This window comes from Oncorhynchus tshawytscha, linkage group LG04 (genome assembly GCF_018296145.1).
Source record: "Oncorhynchus tshawytscha isolate Ot180627B linkage group LG04, Otsh_v2.0, whole genome shotgun sequence".
NCBI classification, from domain to species: domain Eukaryota; kingdom Metazoa; phylum Chordata; class Actinopteri; order Salmoniformes; family Salmonidae; genus Oncorhynchus; species Oncorhynchus tshawytscha.
This window is the reverse complement of record NC_056432.1, coordinates 68,269,256-68,290,755: the sequence shown is the minus strand read 5'-3', so window position 1 is coordinate 68,290,755 and position 21,500 is coordinate 68,269,256. Positions and strand designations below refer to the sequence as shown.

At 44.6% G+C, this 21,500-nt stretch overlaps 1 protein-coding gene across 4 annotated transcripts; it reads left to right on the top strand.

Moving 5' to 3' along the window:
* The first annotated feature begins 4,004 nt into the window (after positions 1–4,004).
* LOC112249277 (AP-2 complex subunit alpha-2) lies at positions 4,005–19,569 on the top strand. Of its 4 annotated transcripts, XM_024419083.2 has the most exons (24): positions 4,005–4,289; positions 5,605–5,673; positions 7,464–7,606; positions 7,795–7,988; positions 8,170–8,299; positions 8,574–8,675; positions 8,808–8,916; positions 9,061–9,211; positions 9,340–9,508; positions 9,670–9,807; positions 9,981–10,163; positions 12,036–12,133; positions 12,428–12,659; positions 13,051–13,224; positions 13,485–13,547; positions 13,921–14,108; positions 14,251–14,322; positions 14,523–14,605; positions 14,719–14,808; positions 14,956–15,079; positions 15,251–15,367; positions 16,550–16,619; positions 18,940–19,074; positions 19,235–19,569. In XM_024419083.2, the coding sequence occupies exons 1-24, from the start codon at positions 4,223–4,225 to the stop codon at positions 19,310–19,312; spliced, it is 2,979 nt and encodes a 992-aa protein (XP_024274851.1). In that variant the 5' UTR covers positions 4,005–4,222; the 3' UTR covers positions 19,313–19,569. The 4 variants fall into 4 exon arrangements, with proteins under 4 accessions (XP_024274851.1, XP_024274854.1, XP_024274853.1 ...); XM_024419086.2 differs by lacking the exon at positions 14,251–14,322; XM_024419085.2 differs by lacking the exon at positions 13,485–13,547 and having other exon boundaries at positions 4,009–4,289.
* Positions 19,570–21,500: the final 1,931 nt, after the last annotated feature.

Sequence of the window (21,500 nt, the reverse complement as noted above, 5' to 3'; positions counted from 1 at the left end):
CGAGGCCATTCCCCTACAGGTGGCGGTATCCAAGGGAATCGCCCGGGAGCTGTTCCACCTCTTTAGAGTGGGTGGGCATCCCGAACGAGATCCTGACAGACCAAGGTACTGAGTTTATGTCCCGCCTAATGAAAGAGTTGTGTGCTCTCCTGCAGATCAAGCAGATCCGGACCTTCGTCTTTCACCCGCAGTCGGATGGGCTCATCAAGCGCTTCAATAAAACGCTCAAACAAATGCTGCGGAAGGTCATTCAGCAGGGTGGGAAGAACTGAGACCAGCTACTACCACACCTATTTTTCTCAATCTGAGAAGTACCCCAGTCCTCCACTGGGTTTTCCTCTTTCGATCTCCTCTACGGGAGGAGGACATGCGGCCTACTGGACCTCGCCAAGGAGGTGTGGGAAGCCCAACCGACCCCCTTACGCAGCGTGGTAGAGCACGTGGAGACGATGAGGGAGCGGATGACAGCCATATGGCCAGTCGTGAGGGAACATATGGAGAATGCCCAATGTGCCCATGCCCAGGTCTACAATCGGGGAGCCCAGCCCCGAGAATTACAGGTGGGAGACAAGGTGTTGGTCTTAATCCCCACAGCCAAAAGTAAGTTCCTGGCAACATGGCACAGGCCATACGAGGTGACTGAGAAGCTGGGACCTGTCAATGAATGCGTATGGCAACCGGGGAGACCCCAACAGATTTACCATGTGAACCTGTTGAAGAAGTGGCACAAGAGGACAGCCTTGGCTGTGTTATGGTCGGGACCCAGAACGCCAACGGTACCAGTGGTGGTCCTGAGCAATAAGGACCTCGACCCGGCACAGAAGCAAGAGCTCAGGGAGTTCGTCAATCGGAACACGGCGGTGTTCTCCGAGAAGGGGAAATGGTACGAAAGAGGCCATATCAGATGCCGGAGGCCCGACGGAAGGCCAAAAACAGGAACAGGAACAGGAAGTTGAGGCTATGCTGAGGATGGGGGTTGTTGAAGAGGCCCACAGTGCATGGTGCAGCCCCATCGTGTTGGTGCCCAAACCGGATGGTAGCCTCTGCTTCTGTAATGATTTCCGGGGTGTGACCGACATAAGCTTGTTCGACGCCTACCCCATGCCGAGGGTGGACGAGCTTATTGACCGATTGGGAAAGGCCCGGTACATCAGCACCCTTGACCTGACCAAAGGATATTGGCATGGACCGTTGGCAGCCTCCTCCAACGGAGGAGTTTTTGGCGTTTTTGACACCAGACGGATTGTATCGGTACTGGATGCTCCCGTTCGGTCTCAACGGAGCCCCGCCCACATTCCAACGACTGATGAACAGAGTGATTCGACCCCACCAGCAGTACGCAGCGACCTATCTGGATGAAATCATCATCCACAGCCAAGGTTAGGAAGAGCACCTGACGCGCCTCCAGGCGGTGCTGGACACGCTCGGACAAGCCTGGGTTGACCGCAAACCCCAAGAAATGCAAACTAGGGTTCGAGAAGGTGGGGTACCTGGGGTATTTGATGGGACGGGGGAACGTCAAGCCCCAGGAGAGGAAGGTTCACGCGGTACGTGACTGGCCAGTTCCATGCATTTTGACACAGGTCAAGTCCTTCCTGGGACTGGAATAGTGGTTTATCCCCAACTTTGCGGCTATAGCTTCCCCCCTCACCGATCTAACCAGGGCCCGCCTCCCAAAAACAGTGAAATGGACTGACGAGAAGGAAGTAGCGTTCAGCCGTCTGAAAGAAGCAATGTGCTTCCATCCGATTCTCATAATGCCCGATTTCCAGGTGCCGATGGTGCTCCAGACGAATGCATGTGATACAGAACTAGGGGCCATTCTGTCCCAGATACACGATGGGGAGGAGCACCCCATCATGTATATCAGCCAAAAGCTGATACCTAGAGATAAAAGTAGTCTATTGTTGAGAAAGAGTGTCTAGCAGTGAAGTGGGCTCTAGACACTCAAGTATTACCTGTTAGGTACCCACTTCACCCTGGTCATGGACCATGTTCCCCTGGTCTGGATGGCCAGGGGAAAGGACATAAACGATCGGGTCACCAGGTGGTTCTTGTCCCTTCAACGCTTCTCTTTTTCTGTTGTGCACAGGTCAGGGGCGAAGCATGGAAACGCGGATGTGCTATAGAGAAGGGAGACAGAAGTCGCACTGATGACAGTCCCCTCCCCGACAGAGTTAAGGGGGGTGACGTACAGCAGGTCAGCCACCAGGGGGAGACTCATCGAGGCCTGGTGACAGACGGAGTATACATCATGAGGCGACGGCTCCATCTGCTGGACGTGCCAGGTCTCGACGGGCTTTCCGGCCAGGACTAATTGGGGCTGATTGGGAGTTGGTGAGTAATCAAGGGCTGATTGCTCACCAGATGTACAAGTCCCATAAAGCTGCCATTAGGGCAGTACACAGGGAAGAGAGTGGGGGAAGAAAGGACTCCTGTATAGTTGGGGACGGTTGTATAAGAAACAGGAGTGAGTTCAGTTTTTGATCCCCAAAGGATACAGCAAGACCCGGAGCCAAGAAGACGGTATCCCAGAGAGGGTCTCATCGGGGAGACATATTATTTTTTTAAAACTATTATTTTAATAAACACCTTTGAAACTGAGGTAATCCTACTCTGTCCATGTCTGATCTGTGTAAACGTTTTGACCCAACCCCCTGGTCTGCCACAATCATTAACAACACCACTCACTGTGCTTGAAATGAGTGGCCTACTGCACCACTTTTCACACCCTGGGAATCTTGGAGTTGGCTCATTCACTCAAAAAATTCCTGTCCTCTAACTTTTACACATCCTGAGGTCTCTACTGGGCAAGACATATTCGGGTTGGATCTTCGACAGATATTTGCCAGTAGTTTTCCTTACATTCACCAACAGCAGTTAGGGACCGTCAACATAGTGACAAATCTAATTTTTCAAATTTCAATAGTTCTTTAACCATTACTCTTAAAACTTTCAAAACTGCCATCGGGTTAGCTAGAACCATAGACACATTGCACACGCTGTTTTGTTGGTTTACATCTCACACTATTTTAAATTATTTAAATTTGACATTCAATAGCACCTTGGTCATGTGACCCACACCTCAAACAAGGTTCATAATGTACACTCAGTGGGCCTACACATTGCATACCCTTTTGTCTGTCCATTTGCATCTCATTTTTAAAGATTCAAATGTCAATAGCTCCTTAGTCTTATGAACTACAGCCCTCAAACTACTTTCAGAACATCCAGTCACTAGCCTTATATATTGCACATCCTTTAGTTCATCCATTTTCATCTCAGGTGATTTTACACACATTTTTCTATGTTTTTCATTGTTTCTAATTTCAATAGCTCTCTCCCTTCCCTTGGCGTTGGTTCTTGGTCGGGAGGGTGGCTTCGGGTTCGCGGGTGGGGGAAAGAAAAAACGAATGGGTGTGCAGTGTGTAGGCCCACTGAGTGTACATTCTGAAACTTGTTTGAAGTCAGTAGGTCACACGACCAAGGAGCTATTGAAATTCTAAAGTTGACAATATTCATGTGAATCACCTGAAATGAAAATGGACAAACTAAAGGGTGTGCAATGTGTACTGAGTGTATATTCTCAACCTTGTTTGAGGTCATTGGGTCACATGACCAAGGAGCTACTGAAATGAGAAAGTTTGAAAAATGTATGTAAAAACATGTGAGATTAAAATTGACAAACCAAAGGGTGTGCAATATAGAAGGGTAGTCAGTGGACATTCTGAACCTTGTTTGAGTCCAGTAGGTGACATGACCAAGGAGCTATTGAAATGTTTAATTTTGAAAAAGTCATGTAAAATCGAGTGAGATGAAAATTGACAAACAAAAGGGTGTGTAACAGAGAAGGGTAGTCAGTGGACATTCTGAAACTTGGTTGGGGTCAGTAGGTCACATGACCAAGGAGCTATTGAAATTCGAATGTAAAAAAAGGTTGTACTTTGTTTACGCTCCCTAACTAATTCAACTAGGAGTACAACATGCTGCTTACATTTACACATGTTTATTAGCTTTGGAAAGCGAATTCGTGTCCAAATCGAGAAAATAAGACATGTGCAATGTGCGACATTTTTCCAACATCATGACACTTATTTGGAGTCTGTGGCTCAAGTGACCCCGCCTCTTTAACAAAAACCTACTCCCGAACAACTGATATAAAGTGTATTTACGGTCTGACTGCGGAGAACAGGCTAAAAATAAAAATATCGCGTGGAACAAAATGCCTGCAGTCTCTAAAGGAGATGGAATGCGTGGCCTCGCTGTGTTTATATCGGACATTAGGAACTGTGAGTATATGATGTTGACTTGCTGATTAGCAAGCTACAGTTAATTTGGGATGAATGCAAGGCTAGCTATGAAACAAGCTATCCAACGTAAAGGCACACGCGCGCCATGTTTAACTAGCTAGCTACTTAATTAACAGAACAAAATAACGTGCGGGTAGTTCGTTAACTAACTAGTTAGCTAGCAAATAGCAAACCTGCCGAAGTCAGTTAACGGTAATGTAACTAACAGAGTTAACAGTTAGCTAGCAAACTAACGTTAGCCATTATAGCTAGCCAACGTTAGCTAGAGATTGAAGCAAAAATAGCCCGCAAAGGACGGTAGCTACCTATGTCTTCCTAAACAAACGTCCAGTCTGTTAAATAAAGGTAAATGGCTAGCTACAGACAGCAAATGCAAAATTTTACTGTACTAGTTATGCTTAACTAACGTTAGCTGGTTTAATGTCATGCTAGGCTAGCTAGTTTAGCAAACTAGCCAATGGGCGTGGGTCACACAGAGTCAGGAAATTTTTAAAAAATGATGGTGACATTCATCATTTTGGCTGGCTGGTGTCACACCGTTGTAGATTGATAATTTGCACATTTGGTGCTGGGTATATCTGTAATCTAGTAGCAAACTAGTTGCCTCTACAAATGTTGACTGGCTAGCTAAGATACATTTTTTTTCTCTAGCAATTATCAACATGCTCTATGAATGAGTGCGTATTCCTCCGACAATAACAATACTAGTAGCTGGATTGCGTATACTACCATCAAGAAACCCAACTGCAGTGCAGGGTTTTATGGTGGTGGGACTGGGAACTTTCACCTAGACTAGAGCCATTGAAGTCTAAATGTGCTCTGTGAGCAAATCCATTTAGAGCACTAGTTTCCCTGCGTAAATCAATAGCAGAGACAGTGAAGGTTACCAACGTTCCATAACTTCAATGTAGGTGTGAATGAGGCATGCTACAGATCCATGCAGAACAACTGATCCTAGACGTAGGTCTGGGTCTGATCCTCCCGACCCAGGTATACTCTCCTGACCTAAATCCATGCCATAATTTAGACATCTTACTACTAAGACCATTGCTCCTGAAGGGTATCCAATTTATTTCCTGACCTCACCTCCCTAGTTCATGGTGCATAGGCACATCAATACACATACTTTGCAGAACACAAAATAAACAATCAATGATTTAGCCAAGTCTTTTGAGTACTGTGGTACAGCCAAACTGTTCCAATCCACAAGTGCTGTCATTCAGACTTGCATACAGGTGCATATGGCCCATACAGGTGACATTGAACATATAACATGTTTTATTTTCCATTTCAGGTAAAAGTAAAGAAGCAGAGATCAAGAGAATTAACAAAGAGTTGGCCAACATCCGCTCAAAATTTAAAGGTAAGCCAAGCAAAATCCCTTTAAATCTGGGTGTGAACACACTTTGGTGTCTGATTGTTCCATATAAGGTTTGTGGACACTGACACTAGTCATTTAGCTTATTAACAGTGCCCTCACAGGAGATCACCATGCAGCTATGCTGAATGTAAGAAATGTTCTCTACCACCTGCTCCATCTAGCCTAAAATAAGTCAGCTGTTCCAAAGTGAAAATGGATATTGGCATATATAAAATCGGGTGACTTGTTTTTTGGTGGGTAGAAAGGCCCTACATGTTATCTGCAAAGTTGCTTTTGAGGGGCTTATGAGCCAGCTCATTTTTATCACGTAACAACACATTTGTATGGAAAGGCTTGACTTCCAAACTGATGGAGTACTTAGGCTATGACTGAGGCAGGCTATTTGGTTAAAGAACAAATGCACCCAAAAATAAACTTCAAAATGTACTACATTGCAAATAGGATAATTTTGGTCATGAAGTCAGTCTTGTCCAAAACTGAGATTTGCGAGATGATAGTAAAAAAAATATGTATATGAATGAAGGGTACTGTAACAGTTTTCTGTGGCTGGGTTTATTTTAATCCTGCCCACAGTTGGCAGCACCCAAGTAGGCTAATCATCAATTTGGAGCACAGCTGCACATGACCCGATTGTAACACCCATGGTAAATTTGGTTTCACATTCGATATCCCTATGGGACAATAAAAGGTCAATTCCTCCACATTTCAATGACTTAAAAAACACAACTCAATTATAAATGTATAAAATATTGTCCCATTTACATTGTATAATTTATTGACGGTCCCTAACTATCCCCAAAGATAGGCTATGTTAAAGTTCAGTGAGGCAGGGAGAAGCTAAAGGGCATAGCCGAACAGGGAGTTGAGTCAACTGTTCTGTCAGGAAACTGAGGCGGGCACAGTATGTTAGCAGGCTGGAATCCTTTCCCTTGTTTCCTGGGGAACTTCCTGTGGAGCTCTACAGAAAATCTCTTTCTTGCTGTTCCTCTCTTCCTCTCTCCATACACACATTCATTAAATGTTTTATGATTGTGATGTAAACATGTTTCTTTGAATAAGATAATACTTAGTTTATGCAGAAAGTTCAGAAAATAGAAAATGATAGCCTTATCTTAGAGAAACTCCGTATGCATTGTCCAACTAATCCTTAATGTAGAGCCCCTCCTAATCTCTCTCACGGGACATCGTCCCACACACAGTGGAGGTGGGGTTCAAGACAGTGGTGGGGGCTCCATTAAACTCCCACTTTCAGAATGCTGTTGCAGCTCTTCAAGCTATAATGTGCATTGGTCTGCATTTGTAAGTGCACTTCCAGGTTTCCTGTAAGTGGCATTGGACATACTTTATTTATTTGTGCAATGTTCTGAATCTGTCATTATTTTCATTGGCCTTCTACCATTTGCCCTCTTTCACCAAGATGAAAAAAGTGCTACACTCAGCTTCCTGTCTTGTGCTGCTGACTCACTCTCTCCTCAACTACAGTCAGTTGTGGGATTGATTTACCTAGCAACATGGAATGTCGTACTTTTATCTATTCCTAAGTGGGTTTCACGTTTTTCTTCCCAGAATAGGAGTGGTTAGCATGTTGCTCTTTTTAGCCCTCTGTGCTTCAGATTAGGATTCATTTTAAAAGGGACGAACACTAAAGTTCTGTGGTCTCAAACACTTGATCACTCATTGTGACTTGGCTTGCCTTAAAAGTATTCTTTCCTTCCAGTTTTTTTCTGCTTCTAAGTCATAGTCATGACAACAACCTTTCTGTTTTGCTGCAGGAGATAAGGCACTAGATGGCTACAGTAAGAAGAAATATGTGTGCAAGCTGCTTTTCATATTCCTTCTTGGCCATGACATCGACTTTGGCCACATGGAGGCAGTCAACCTGCTCAGCTCCAACAAGTACACAGAGAAACAAATTGTGAGTAGAGAAGCCGGTCTTTGAATTTGTTTGCGTGACTGTAAGTGAGTGGATTGAGTTATGTATCTAATTGGACAAAACACTGTTAATTACACAATCTATTCTCAACGTTTATGTTAAACTATTATGATAACTTCCCATTAATTCATTTCAGGTTTGATGAACTTTATTTCTATCCAACTCCACAGGGTTACCTGTTCATCTCAGTGCTGGTCAACTCAAACAGTGACCTCATCAGTCTTATCAACAATGCCATAAAGAATGACCTGTCCAGCAGGAATCCCACTTTCATGAACCTGGCCTTGCACTGCATTGCCAATGTGGGCAGCAGGGAGATGGCTGAGGCTTTTGCAGCTGAGGTGCCCCGCATCCTGGTGGCTGGGTAAGAAAGGGTAGTAAGCGTGGAGCAGACTTAGCCTAATGACCGAGGTACCCTCTCTGTCAGTTTAACATTTTTTGGCTGTAACTTTGTCAGTCAGGCCTCTTTGTAAAAAAAACTGAAGCTATGTGCCAGTTAAGTGATGCTGATGTTCTGTCATAATTTGGCAGGGTTTGTCTTGCAGGGACACCATGGACAGTGTGAAGCAGAGTGCTGCCCTGTGCCTGCTGCGTCTCAACAGGACCTCTCCAGACCTGGTACCCATGGGCGAGTGGACCACCCGGGTGGTTCATCTGCTCAATGACCAGCACCTGGTACGGACTGCCATGGGGTTATTATGAGAGGACTGTGGACCTTTGGTTTTAGTGAGGGAGATTTGGATCGGTGGGGTGTGGATGAGAGGATTCTTTCACCATGACCTTCTGTCTTCGTTGTTAGGGCTATGTTTGAGCCAAAATAATAGGTTGTGGGCGTAATGAGGAAAAATATTTCATGCAAAAAAGTTCTCTGATTGGTTGGTGTATAGTGTAATATAAATGATTAGCTGTTTGTGTGTTATGGCATTTGTATTACTTCCCTTTTCCACAGGGTGTGGTGACTGCTGCCACCAGCCTGATTACCACACTGGCACAGAAGAGCCCAGAGGACTTCAAGACCTCTGTCTCCTTGGCTGTAGCCAGACTCAGCAGGGTAGGCATATGGCTGTGTGCAGGACATTTATTTCTTCTTTCATCAATATGACCATTGAATGTTATTATGACCCTTAGTTATTAGTCAGTTGTTTGCTTGAGGCGTCATGTCTCATGTCCTCCTGTTCTCTAGATCGTCTCCTCAGCCTCCACTGACCTACAGGACTACACCTACTATTTTGTTGCAGCTCCCTGGCTTTCTGTCAAGCTCCTGCGTCTCCTACAGTGCTATCCTCCGCCTGGTAAGAAGCTGTGTGAGCATGATGACATGCGTGTGGGTGTTTGACTATATGAACATATTACTCAAAGGTCTGTAGTGTTGCCGGGATGAACATAGTTGTGCTTTCATCTGCGGCCCCCTTCCTCCCCCTTTCCTGCCCTCTCAGAGGATGGTGCGATCCGGGGCCGTCTGACGGAATGTCTGGAAACCATCCTGAACAAGGCCCAGGAGCCTCCCAAGTCGAAGAAGGTGCAGCACTCCAACGCTAAGAACGCTGTGCTGTTTGAGGCCATCAGTCTAATCATCCACCATGACAGGTGAGGGGCTGCCTTCTCCCAGTTGCAGCAGCTACAGAGGACCAATGTATTCAAGAAATGCAGTTTGTTTGTGTTAAGTTGGACTGTCCTGGTGACAATGGCACCAATCTCTGTCTTTCTCCCCACAGCGAGCCCACTCTGCTAGTGCGGGCCTGTAACCAGCTGGGCCAGTTCCTCCAGCACCGGGAGACTAACCTGCGCTACCTGGCCCTGGAGAGCATGTGCACCCTAGCCAGCTCCGAGTTCTCCCATGAGGCTGTCAAGACACACATCGAGACGGTCATAAATGCCCTCAAAGTACACAAACGCATTTGTACCTGCATTCACAAACTAATCTGCCAATCCTAGTATTCAGTGTCTTCTTGAGTACATAGTGTATGTATGCCTGTGTCTGTTTGGTTCCTGTTAGTGTGACTGCCTTAGTCCTGATGTTTGTTTGACCTGGTTGAATCCTGCAGTCGGAGAGAGATGTCAGTGTGCGTCAGCGTGCTGTGGACCTGCTCTATGCCATGTGTGACCGCAGCAACGCCAAACAGATTGTAGCAGAGATGCTCAGCTACCTGGAGACAGCAGACTACTCCATCAGAGAGGAGATAGTGAGTTCTAGTCCAGTATCTAACCATTTCTCTAATAATTTCACCAATCAAAAGTTTGATAGCTTCATGTTTTAAATGCCACTGAGGTAAATTGGAAGAATACGTTCCACAGACCTAAATAAAAACATGAATGCCATCGTTCTTTGATCTGATAAGACTACCTCTCACCACAGGTGCTAAAGGTGGCCATCCTGGCAGAGAAGTATGCAGTTGACTACACCTGGTATGTTGACACCATCCTCAACCTGATCCGCTTCGCTGGGGACTATGTCAGTGACGAGGTCTGGTACCGCGTCATCCAGATCGTCATCAACAGAGATGAAGTACAAGGTTATGCTGCCAAGACAGTGTTCGAGGTGCTTATTTTATTTTTGTGAATAATCTGTCTTTAAACGAGCCATGGGGGACTCATTGTAACCTAAGGTTTGTCTGTCTGGATTGTTCTTTTTAAAATTTTTTACATTTATTTCACCTTTATTTACCCAGGTAGGCCAGTTGAGAACAAGTTCTCATTTACAACTGCGACCTGGCCAAGATAGAGCAGAGCAGTGCGACACAAACAACAGATACATGGGATAAACAAATGTACAGTCAATAACACAATAGTTCTGATGTAGGTGTGTTTCCTTAATCATATTCGTTTTAAGCAGCTCACTTCTGATGCTCATCACAGGCGCTGCCTGCCTGGATGTGACCTGTGAGGTCAGGGGGATGGAGAGCGTCATTCACTATTCACCACTAAACCTGTCTTTGTCTTCTCAGAGAGGAAACTATGAGCCCGCCTTGTGCTTTGGTACAGCAATATAAGATGACTTGATTCTCCCTTCAGTCTCTCTGCTTGTGTCTGTCTCACTGGCAGGTCACTGTAAGATCCTGAAACAGACACATGCAGACTGCTGCTCCAAACAGTAAGCAATGCAGATGTACTGTAGAAGCATGGAGGCTAGGAAAAACTCCCTAGGAAGAAACCTAGAGAGGAACCAGTCTCTGGGGGTTCGCCAGTCCTCTTCTGGCTATGCCGGGTGGAGATTATAACAGTACATGGCCAAGATGTTCATAACTGACCAGCAGGGTCAAACAATAATAATCAGTGGTTGTAGAGGGTGCAACAGATCAGCACCCCAGGAGTAAATGTCAGTTGGCTTTTCATAGCCGATCATTCAGAGTTAGCCATAGCAGGTGTGGTAGAGTTGAAAACCACAGGTCCGGGACAGGTAGCACGTCCGGTGAACAGGTCAGGGTTTCATAGCCGCATGCAGAACAGTTTGAAACTGGAGCAGCAGCATGACCAGGTGGACTGGGGACAGCAAGCAGTCATCAGGCCAGGTAGTCCTCAGGCATAGTCCTAGGGCTCTGGTCCTCTGAGAGAAGAGTGAGAGAATCAGAGGGAGCATACTTAAATTCACACCGGATAAGACAGGAGAAATACTTCAGATATAACAGACTGACCCTAGCCCCCCGACACTTAACTATTGCAGTATAAATACTGGAGTCTGAGACAGGAGGGGTCGGGAGACACTGTGGCCCTGTCCGACTACACACCCAGACAGGGCCAACCAGGTAGGCTATAACCCCACCCACTTTGGTATATCTTCAATCACTAACTTCCTACACTGAGACAAGGCCAAGTAGAGACCATGAAGATCTCCCCCAGGGCACGAACCAGAGGGGGGCGCCAACCCGGGCAGGAAGATCACGTCAGTGACTCAACCCACTCAAGTGACGCACCCCTCCTGGGGATGGCATGGAAGAGCACCAGTAAGCCAGTGACTCAGCCCCCGTAATAGGGTTAGAGGCAGAGAATCCCAGTGGAAAGAGGGGAACCGACCAGGCAGAGACAGCAAGGGTGGTTCGTCGCTCCAGTGTCTTTCCGTTCACCTTCACACCCCTGGGCCAGACTTCACTCAATCATAGGACCTACTGAAGAGATGAGTCTTCAATAAAGACTTAAAGGTCGAGACCGAATCTGCGTCTCTCACATGGATAGGCAGACCATTCCATAAAAATTGATCTCTGTAGGAGAAAGCCCTGCCTCCAGCTGCTTGCTTAGAAATTCTAGGGACAGTAAGGAGGCCTACGTCTTGTAACCGCAGCGTACGTGTGTACAGAAGGACCAAATCGGAAAGATGGGTAGGCGAAAGCTCATGTAATGCTTTGTAGGTTAACCCACCCACTCCAATCCATTATGCTATTTCATACTTAACTCTGACTCTCTTTCCTTTCCACAGGCACTCCAGGCCCCAGCCTGCCATGAGAACCTGGTGAAGGTCGGAGGGTACATTCTAGGGGAGTTTGGGAACTTGATAGCAGGAGATTCAAGGTCAAGGTTAGTAACCAATCAATGCCATATATTTCAGTGATCCACTGTTGTTCTTAGTTGGAGAGAGTGGAGGATGCTGAGGGGAGGACTGTTCATAATAATGGCTGGAACGGAGTCGATGGAATGGTATCAAAAGCATGGGTTCCATGTGGTTGATTCCATTACATGCACTCCATTCCAGCAATTACGAGCCGTCCTCCCCTCAGCAGCCTCCACTGGTTGGAGAAATGTGCAGTCAATGATATCCTTTGGAGCTGAGGACAGACGTCATCCATTGTCCTTCTTGCTCTAACTCCTTAGTCCACTCATCCAGTTTGACCTGCTCCACTCCAAGTTTCACCTGTGCTCAGTGCCCACCCGGGCTTTGCTGCTCTCAGCCTACATCAAGTTCATCAACCTTTTTCCTGAGGTGAAGGGCACCATCCAGGAGGTGTTGCGCTCAGACAGCCAGCTCCGCAATGCAGACGTTGAGCTACAGCAGCGTGCTGTGGAGTACCTGCGCCTCAGCTGCATTGCCAGCACTGACATACTGGTCGGTGACATTCCACCCTGCCTTTGTGCCATTATAAGCTTGATTGATTGCATTTATTAGGTAATAAAAAGTAGTAGTATGCTCCAGCTGGAGACATTACATTCTTTAGAACTAGCTTAAAAAAAAAAAAACCTGAATGCTTATTTCCATTGTGGTCCTCTATGGCAGTGAGCTAGCAGTTGGACAAGATTGACACTTTTTTACATTTAATACAATTTAAAAATGGTTTTATATTACACTTAGCTGTTTGGTTTTTAGTTGTTCAGAATACAACTCACAGGAAATCTTTGTTGGTAGAAAGGCTAATTCAGAAAAGGACACTGTAGAGCCTCCAGTTCCTTCACCCCAGGTTATGCTCTTCATTCCCCATTTATTCTGTGCTCCCCTCAAGGCCACGGTGTTGGAGGAGATGCCTCCCTTCCCTGAGAGGGAGTCCTCTATACTGGCCAAACTCAAGAGGAAGAAGGGACCAGGAAACCTGCATCTCGATTTGGATGAGAACCGCAAAGAACGCAGTGTCAACGGGGGTACTGCAGACCATAGCAGCACTACCTCAAATGCCAAGGTATTACTGTTGTCGTGTGTTTACTTATTAGAGCCTCCTATTCCTCTCCTCTCAGGTGTACATTTCCTATTTTTCTATGCTGGTGTTTTCTGCTCTTTTCAGTAACTATCCTCAGCTCTCTCGTTCTGTCCTGCCTTCACTGTTTCCTCCTCTGTTCATTAGAGCTTTCCTCTCTTGTTTGTTGGGGATCTTCTGGCCCCCGCCTCGACCGCACCCCCACCAACCGGCCACGTCCGGGCTCCTCTTCCTACCTCCTGCAGGCCCCCATGCCCCCCCAGGCCTCTGCTGTCCCCGTGCTGCGCTCTGCTGGGCCCCTCTTTCAGGTTCTGGTTGTTCTGGATGCTCATGCTGGATTTTTCACTTGTCACTTCCCTAACCTTAATACACTGCCCTAACAACAACATGTAATTTGATCTGCTTACGGAATAGACAATTCCAGATGCTAAAATGATGCATTGCTTTTGTGTGAGCTTGATTACTTAGCACTATATATTCTTAGGTTTTTACAGTTTTTATTTTTATTGTTGAGTCCTAAGTATAGTCCTAATAATTATAGATCCTCCTACAGAGGTTTGTTTTGCATGGTGTTTGTGTGTTGCTCTGTACTTTCATTAGCGTAAGACCAATTAGAGCGGTTGATTGGTTCAGATCCTGAACTTCCGAAGTGAAGTAATTGTGACCGTTACCTCTCCTAAGGTGTTCGCGTCCCCCACTACCTCCACAGACCTGCTTGGCCTGGGCAGCACCATTGCCACTCAAAACTCTGCCCCTCCTGCCTCCAAGGGGGCAAGCCTGCTGGTGGATGTCTTCTCTGGAAACACAGCAGCCTTTCCTGTAGAGACACCAGTGGCAGTGGGGCCTGTTGCAGATGAGAACTTCTCCAGGTAAGAAAGAGTGGGTCAAATATCAGAGGGAGGCAGGGGCTTGTTAACTGTATTGATCTGTCATGGAGCTTACTAAAACCTGGTGTGAATGTGCTCCTCTCGCCCTTTACATTCTCGCTGTGCATCTCACTCATGGCTTCAGTTTCCTGCCGAATACTCCACAAGTAGCATATGCCAACGCCACTCTGCCCACTGCAGAGGAACCTGAAGACAAGTAAGAGACGTCATCAGTGGAGTCTGTTCAAAACACTTGCATGCTCACAGCAGATTGCGCTGGTGAAAGGGGCATTAGTTACATCCCTACTGTATGCTGGGGGACTCTTGGCATCTTGGTTGGAATCCCATCCTGGGGGTCAATACAGTATATTAAGCCCAAGATACCAGATATGAGATGCTTGCCCCATTCCCTTCCAGGTTTGTTTGCAAGAACAATGGTGTCCTGTACGAGAACCAGCTCCTCCAGATCGGCCTGAAGTCTGAATTCCGACAGAATCTGGGTGAGTACCCCTGAGCAAAAATACATATGCACCTAAGTGAGATTATGATCATGGTTTGACCCTTAGATCTCAGGGTTTAATTAAGTCTTCTTTTTTTCCCCTCCAAAATACAGGTCGGATGTATGTGTTCTTTGGTAACAAGACATCAACCCAGTTCATGAATTTCGCTGCCTCTGTGGTCTGCCAAGATGCTCTGCAGGCTCATATCCTTTACTAGATGCTATTATGTAATTTTCAAAAATAATTTCCGTATGCTGTTTTAATAAATCCCTCCCAGTTTATATTATTTATTGTCTAGGGGTGGTCATTTACTGCTTCCTATTGTGCCTTTTTCTTAACTGTTCCCCTACAACTGAATGTCCATGCCAAGCCTGCAGACCCCACTGTGGACGGGGGTGCACAACTCCAGCAAATACTCAACATTGAATGTGTGTCTGACTTTGTGGATGCACCAGTGCTCAACATTCAGTTTAGGTAAGAACTTATTTTCCTCCTTTATGTGCTTTTATAATACATTGCATATCAGTGTGTTCAGGGTGCAACTATTTTCTAGATTGGTGATAAATGTTTGCATGAACGTTGTTGGAAAAGCTACTGTATCGGTTTCCCAGTTATTTAGCGTTTTACTCCTGTTTCTACTCACAGGTACGGGGGAACTCTCCAGAACATTGCTGTTAAACTGCCTATTACTTTAAACAAGTTCTTCCAGCCTACAGAGATGACATCGCTGGACTTCTTTCAGCGCTGGAAACAACTTGGAGCGTAAGGAAACATGTATACAGCAGAGCGATTTGGTCATATATTTAAAAAAAAAAGTTTTAACCTTTAACTAGGCACGTCAGTTAAGAACAAATTATTATTTACAATGACAACCCACTGTTCCTAGGCCAACTTCCTTGTTCAGGGGCAGAACAACAGATTTTTACCTTGTTAGCTCGGGGATTCGATCCACCAACCTTTAAGTTACTGGCCCAACCACTAGGCTACCTGCCGCCCCAAAAAATATATTCCTATCACATGTTTTCTCTCTCTTGATATGGACACAATATTTCCCTCTGACAATGTGCCAGTTTACTCTTCCTCGTATTCCGAGGACACAAAAGGGCTCATTCATTCAGATTGTCCTGCATGTGTAAATATTGATATAGTGTACTGTCTCCCACTGTATATTTTAAATGTGAAGGAAATGCCAACAGAATAGGTACACAGCGTCTTGTGAAATTGTTCCATTAGAGCTTGAGCAACATTGCCAAGAGATCAATGTTTCCCTAGGAGTGTGTAAAGTCTGTGGTGACCAATGAATAATACACCGGTATTCCAGATAGCGCTTCTTCCAAATATTGATTTATGTAGGTGGTATATGTCAGTGAAATACATCTTAGTCTAATGCATTTTAATTAAATGCAACTAAATGTGAAAATTGTGCAACAACGTCAACATGTTCACATGGAAATGCATTGATCTATTTTCCATCATTCAGCAACAAGGTGAAACTTAGTGTAGTTACACATCCTTAACAGCTGAGGGTGAAGCTGCTAGTGACTGCTGGCTGCTAGCCACTAAAATGGCACCGGAAGAAATGGCAGCAGTTTTACGGGCCCCCAACCAATTGTGCTATTGTGTTTTTTATTATTTTTCCCCTGCGTTATTTGTAACTTATTTTGTACATAATGTTTCTGCAACTATATCTTATGGCAAAAAATAGCTTCTGGGTATCAGGACAGCGATCACCCACCTCGGATTAGACAGATTTCTTCTTCAACAAACAAGACGCACAAGACATTCTCCAAACACCTGGCAGGGCCGACATCCCCGTTATTTGCAAGAGGAAGCAGTGTGTCCCCCCCCCCAACCCCTCTTTTTTACGCTGCTGCCTCTGTTTATCATATATGCACTTTAAAGTCACAAGTAAACTTTGATTTGACTGACTTTCTCTACCCACAGCCCTCAGCAAGAGGTACAAAATATCTTCAAAGCAAGGCATTCCATGGACATAGAGGTTACCAAAGCCAAGGTGAGATCCCTTTATGATTAGAATTGCTATGGAGATTGTCTTTACTTGTGCTGCTACTAGGCAACCAACATCAGCCTTTTCTTTATTAAAAATGTATATCTGATCAGTATATTTTTTTGTTGATAGAAATGTTGGGGGTTTTAGGCTGGGTTTCTGTACAGCACTTTGTGCCATTGGTTGAAAAGGGCTTTATAAATACATGAAATGTTATTTGTCACATACACATGGTTAGCAGATGTTAATGCGAGTGTCGCGAAATGCTTGTGCTTCTAGTTCCGACCATGCCGCAATATCTAACAATTTCACAACTACCTTATACACACAAGTGTAAAGGAATGTATAAGAATATGTACATAAAAATATATCGATGGCCGAATGGCGTAGGCAAGATGCAGTAGATGGTATGAAAAGTGGCGTTGTTTAAAGTGGCTTGTGCTACATTTTATTACATCCAATTTTTTATTATTAAAGTGGCTAGAGATTTGAGTCTGTGTTTGCAGCAGCCACTCGATGTTAGTGATGGCTGTTTAACAGTCTGATGGCCTTGAGATAGGAGCTGTTTTTCATGCTTTGATGAACCTGTACTGACCTCGCCTTCTGGATGATAGCGGGGTGAACAGGCAGTGTCTCAGGTGGTTGTTGTCCTTTTTTGGCCTTCCTGTGACATCGGGTGGTGTAGGTGTCCTGGGGGGTAGGTAGTTTGCCCCCGGTGATGCGTTGTGCAGACTTCACTACCCTCTGGAGAGCCTTACGGTTGTGGGTGGAGCAGTTGCTGTACCCGGGGGTGATACAGCCCGACAGGATGCTCTCGATTGTGTATCTGTAAAATTGAGTGCTTTTGGTGAATAGCCGGATTTCTTCAGCCCCCTGAGGTTGAAGAGGCTCTGCTGCGCCCCCTTCACCACGCTGTCTATGTGGGTGGACCATTTCAGTTTGTCCTTGATGTGTACGCTGAGGAACTTTAACTTTCCACCTTCTCCACTACTGTCCCGTCGTTGTGGATAGGGGGCTGCTCCCTCTGCTGTTTCCTGAAGTCCACGATCATCTCGTTTTGTTTTGTTGACATTGAGTGAGAGGTTATTTTCCAGGCACCACACTCCGATGGCCCTCACCTCCTCCCTGTAGGCCGTCTCGTCGTTGTTGGTAATCAAGTCTACCACTGTAGTGTTGTCTGCATACTTGGTGATTTGAGTTGGAGGTGTGCATGGCCACGCAGTCATGGGTGAACAGGGAGTACAGGAGAAGGCTGAGAACGCACCTTTGTGGGGCCCAAGTGTTGAGGATCAGCAAAGTGGAGATGTTTCCTACCCTCACCACCTGGGTACGGCCCATCAGTAAGTCCAAGACCCAGTTGCACAGGGCGAGGTCGAGACACAGTGTCTCAAGCTTAATGATGAGTTTGGAGGGTACTATGGTGTTAAATGCTGAGCTGTAGTCGATGAACAGCATTCTGACATAGGTATTCCTCTTGTCCAGATGGGTTAGGGCAGTGTGATTGCGTCGTCTTTGGACCTATTGGGGCGTTAAGAAAATTGGTGACACCATATGAAGCATCACTACTCCGGACAGTTCTGACTTAGAATATTTGATTGATTGAAAGACAAAAGTGAAGAAACTGCATAAAGATCACCCTGACTTCACTAGCAATACTATGTAACATGCTGACCACACCTCCTGCGTAGCATGGACTCTACAAGGTGTTGAGCGTTGCAAAACAATGTGCATGCGCACGTCAACGAGCATCTGTGTAGCTAGGGGCTAAAATTGAACTTGGTTCTATTTTTGACGCGCTGCAAGTCCCACCTGTCCCATCATTGGTTTTCAGGAGCGTATACACACGTGGGTGATTGAAAGCTGAACTGATATCCACACTAGTCCAGTTGGTGGTAATGCATCTTAACGTTGGTTGCCAACCACCATATAAAGTCCACAGAAGACGACTGAAGGAGGAGCAATTACTAGAAACTAACTAGGTTTCTCCTTTTATCTGTGGATGATTGACTAGAGGACACACAATGTTGTGTGACTCAAAATTCTACAAAGATCCAGGAAAAAAGAACCTTGTGCAATTTCATGTAAAATAACAATATCCCAGAACAAATTAGCTAGCAACAGCAAGCTAGCTAGCTAAATGACCATAAATGTTAATCTAGTTGGTTCAGAGTTCATTTTGATATTTCAACCTGCCTGTCCTGATCTCGTCTGATTTGAGTTGACTAAATGTGTGCAATGACGCATGTGCGCGCCCGGTCTAGTCAGCATGATGGGCTGTGTTGTCAATAGTCTTAACCTTGATCTGGTGTCTGTTTTTGTTTTCCAGATAATGGGGTTTGGTGCTGCTTTGCTGGATGGGGTAGATCCAAACCCCTTCAACTTTGTGGGAGCTGGTGTCATCCATACAAAGACCACCCAGGTTGGCTGCCTCTTGAGACTGGAGCCTAATACTCAAGCACAGGTATGTAGCCCTCGTCTCCCTCCAGTGAGAATTATTCTCCACCCCAGGACCCTGTCACCAACTCTTTCTTCTTTCTTAAATGGTGGTTGAAAGGAGTTTTCAATATCCAGACAGTGTATTTGACCCACCTATTTAACCCCTCTCTCCTTTATTTTTTCAGATGTACCGCTTAACACTCAGGACAAGCAGAGGTACTGTGTCACAGCGCCTGTGTGATCTGCTCTCAGAACAATTCTGAACTGTTTCCAGATCAGGTCCTCTTACTTGGCATACCACAGAACTGTACAAGCTCCCCCTGCCACTTCTGAAGACACCACATAGTTCATAACAAACAGGTCACACTTATCCTTCCCGTCTGTTTCAATTAAATTGGAATTGATAGTGTAAATTATTTTTTATATTTGACTTATTATAAATGTACTGTATATCATTTTTCACTCACTTTACTAATATTTCACTGCATTAAATCTGCCTTATGTCCTTGTGCGCAAAGAATATTTGCGTCTGTGCTTTTGTTGTGGAAAAGGCTTTGTCCTCTCCCTGTACTTTAAAGACATATTGACTGGAAGAATTGGAGTTCAGGGGGACTGGCAAGAAAATGCCTTAATTGTCTAATCCAACTGAGTAATGATAGTCCATAGATGTGCCTATTTTGTGTTTCAGATCCAGGGTTACAGTTACACAAGCATACATGAAAAGATCTCATCTTATTTAGTTGTAAGGATGGCAGCTGTCTTCTGCTCTTGTCTTACCTGGAAACAAGCCCTGTCCCTGAACACGTCATGACCCTATTGCAAACCCTAGCCATTGTGTGATTTTTGTTGTTTGTACGGAGGTGAGAATTTAAATTGCAGTGGTCATTATGTAGATATTTCCGTCTGGTCTTAACAGTCAGGTAAAGGGACTGTTATGAGAAATCATCTTCTTGTTAGTAGTGTGCGTGTGTGCGCGCTTATGTTAAAAAACAAACCACTAAGGAATGAAGTGCTGTCATTATATTCAGATATTCATAACTTTGGTTGGACACAAAATTCTATCTTTCCCAAATCAGGGGGTATTTGGTATCTAATATGTCTCTAGAACATGTTTTGTATCCAATGAATGATCCCTTCTAGAACAAAGGCTGGAATTATGTATTTATTTCATTGGTTAATAGGCTATTTACACAGTTGGCTAAGGTTTTATGGTGTACCTTCAGAACATTCACCAGATTATTTTATATTTTTGCAATTGAAATGGTAGAGTGCAATATATAATACATGCAGCCATTAGGTATGCATAACCCAGTTTCTTCTATATGCCAGAGGGGGCACTTTTATGCTCATAATATAGGTGGTCGGCGTGTTAGACATTCAATTACAAACTCTGGACATGTTGATGGTTTCAATGATTATCAGAATTACGAATGTATTCTTGTTTTTGGTAAACTGGGTATAGGACCCTAAACTTATCCTTGATGGTAAAACAATCTTTCCTGCAGCACATAGTGGTTTATTATCTCTTGGCCTCTAGCGAGTACTCTTCACACAGCAGTTGAATGATGTTTCAGGGTTAGTCCTATGCTTGTACACTTGGAAAATGTTGAATGAAACTTGACTTATAGTGGAATATGTGATGACCACAATTAGTTCTGTGATGTGTAGGGAGGAGCGGTTTTCTTTTAAGCATAGATATTTACCCTGACTCAATAATATAATTCTGATTAAATTACAGCGTAACTGGGCAAAATGTCTTTATTGAGTATAACTATAAGATGTTATTAGCACTTAATCCTGTGCTGGAATGTAAAATTGTATTATGTTTCACCATAATATTTCAAATGGGTTCTACAGTACTGGTATTTGGTTATAGAAAATGTAAAAATAAAAAAATAAAAATTAAATATAATATATATAATAATAATAATAATAATAATAATAATAATAATAAATATAAAAAAATAAATATTAAGGAATTTTCCAGGTTCACCTACACCGGAGAGGTATGCTACATAGCAGGCTCAATGAGTTGGCCAGCTAACTTTGATAAAACAACTGAAATGACTATTGAAAGCTAAGCTTAAATATGTGTTTTTGGTTTTTGAATCAATTAGACCATGCCCATGTCAAGCTTCTTGCCTAAATATTCTGAACTACATTCTTATGTTTTGGAAAGTTAGCTGGCTAACTCATTAATCCTGCTTTGTAGTATACCCCTCAGGATAACTTGTCAAGATTCCGTTAAACCCCAGCCGGATCTAGGCTTTTAGCCACACCCATCTGTGGGTGTGGTTCCTCCCTGGTCCCCATTTACACTCTGGCACCACTCCTGTTTGTTAAACAGTGCATACCCAATAGAACAATGCTGTCCAACTTTTGCATTGTGCTACCTCTGATAGATTAATAAAGTTTGTCTTTTATATCGCAGCTGTAGAATCAAATAGGAGG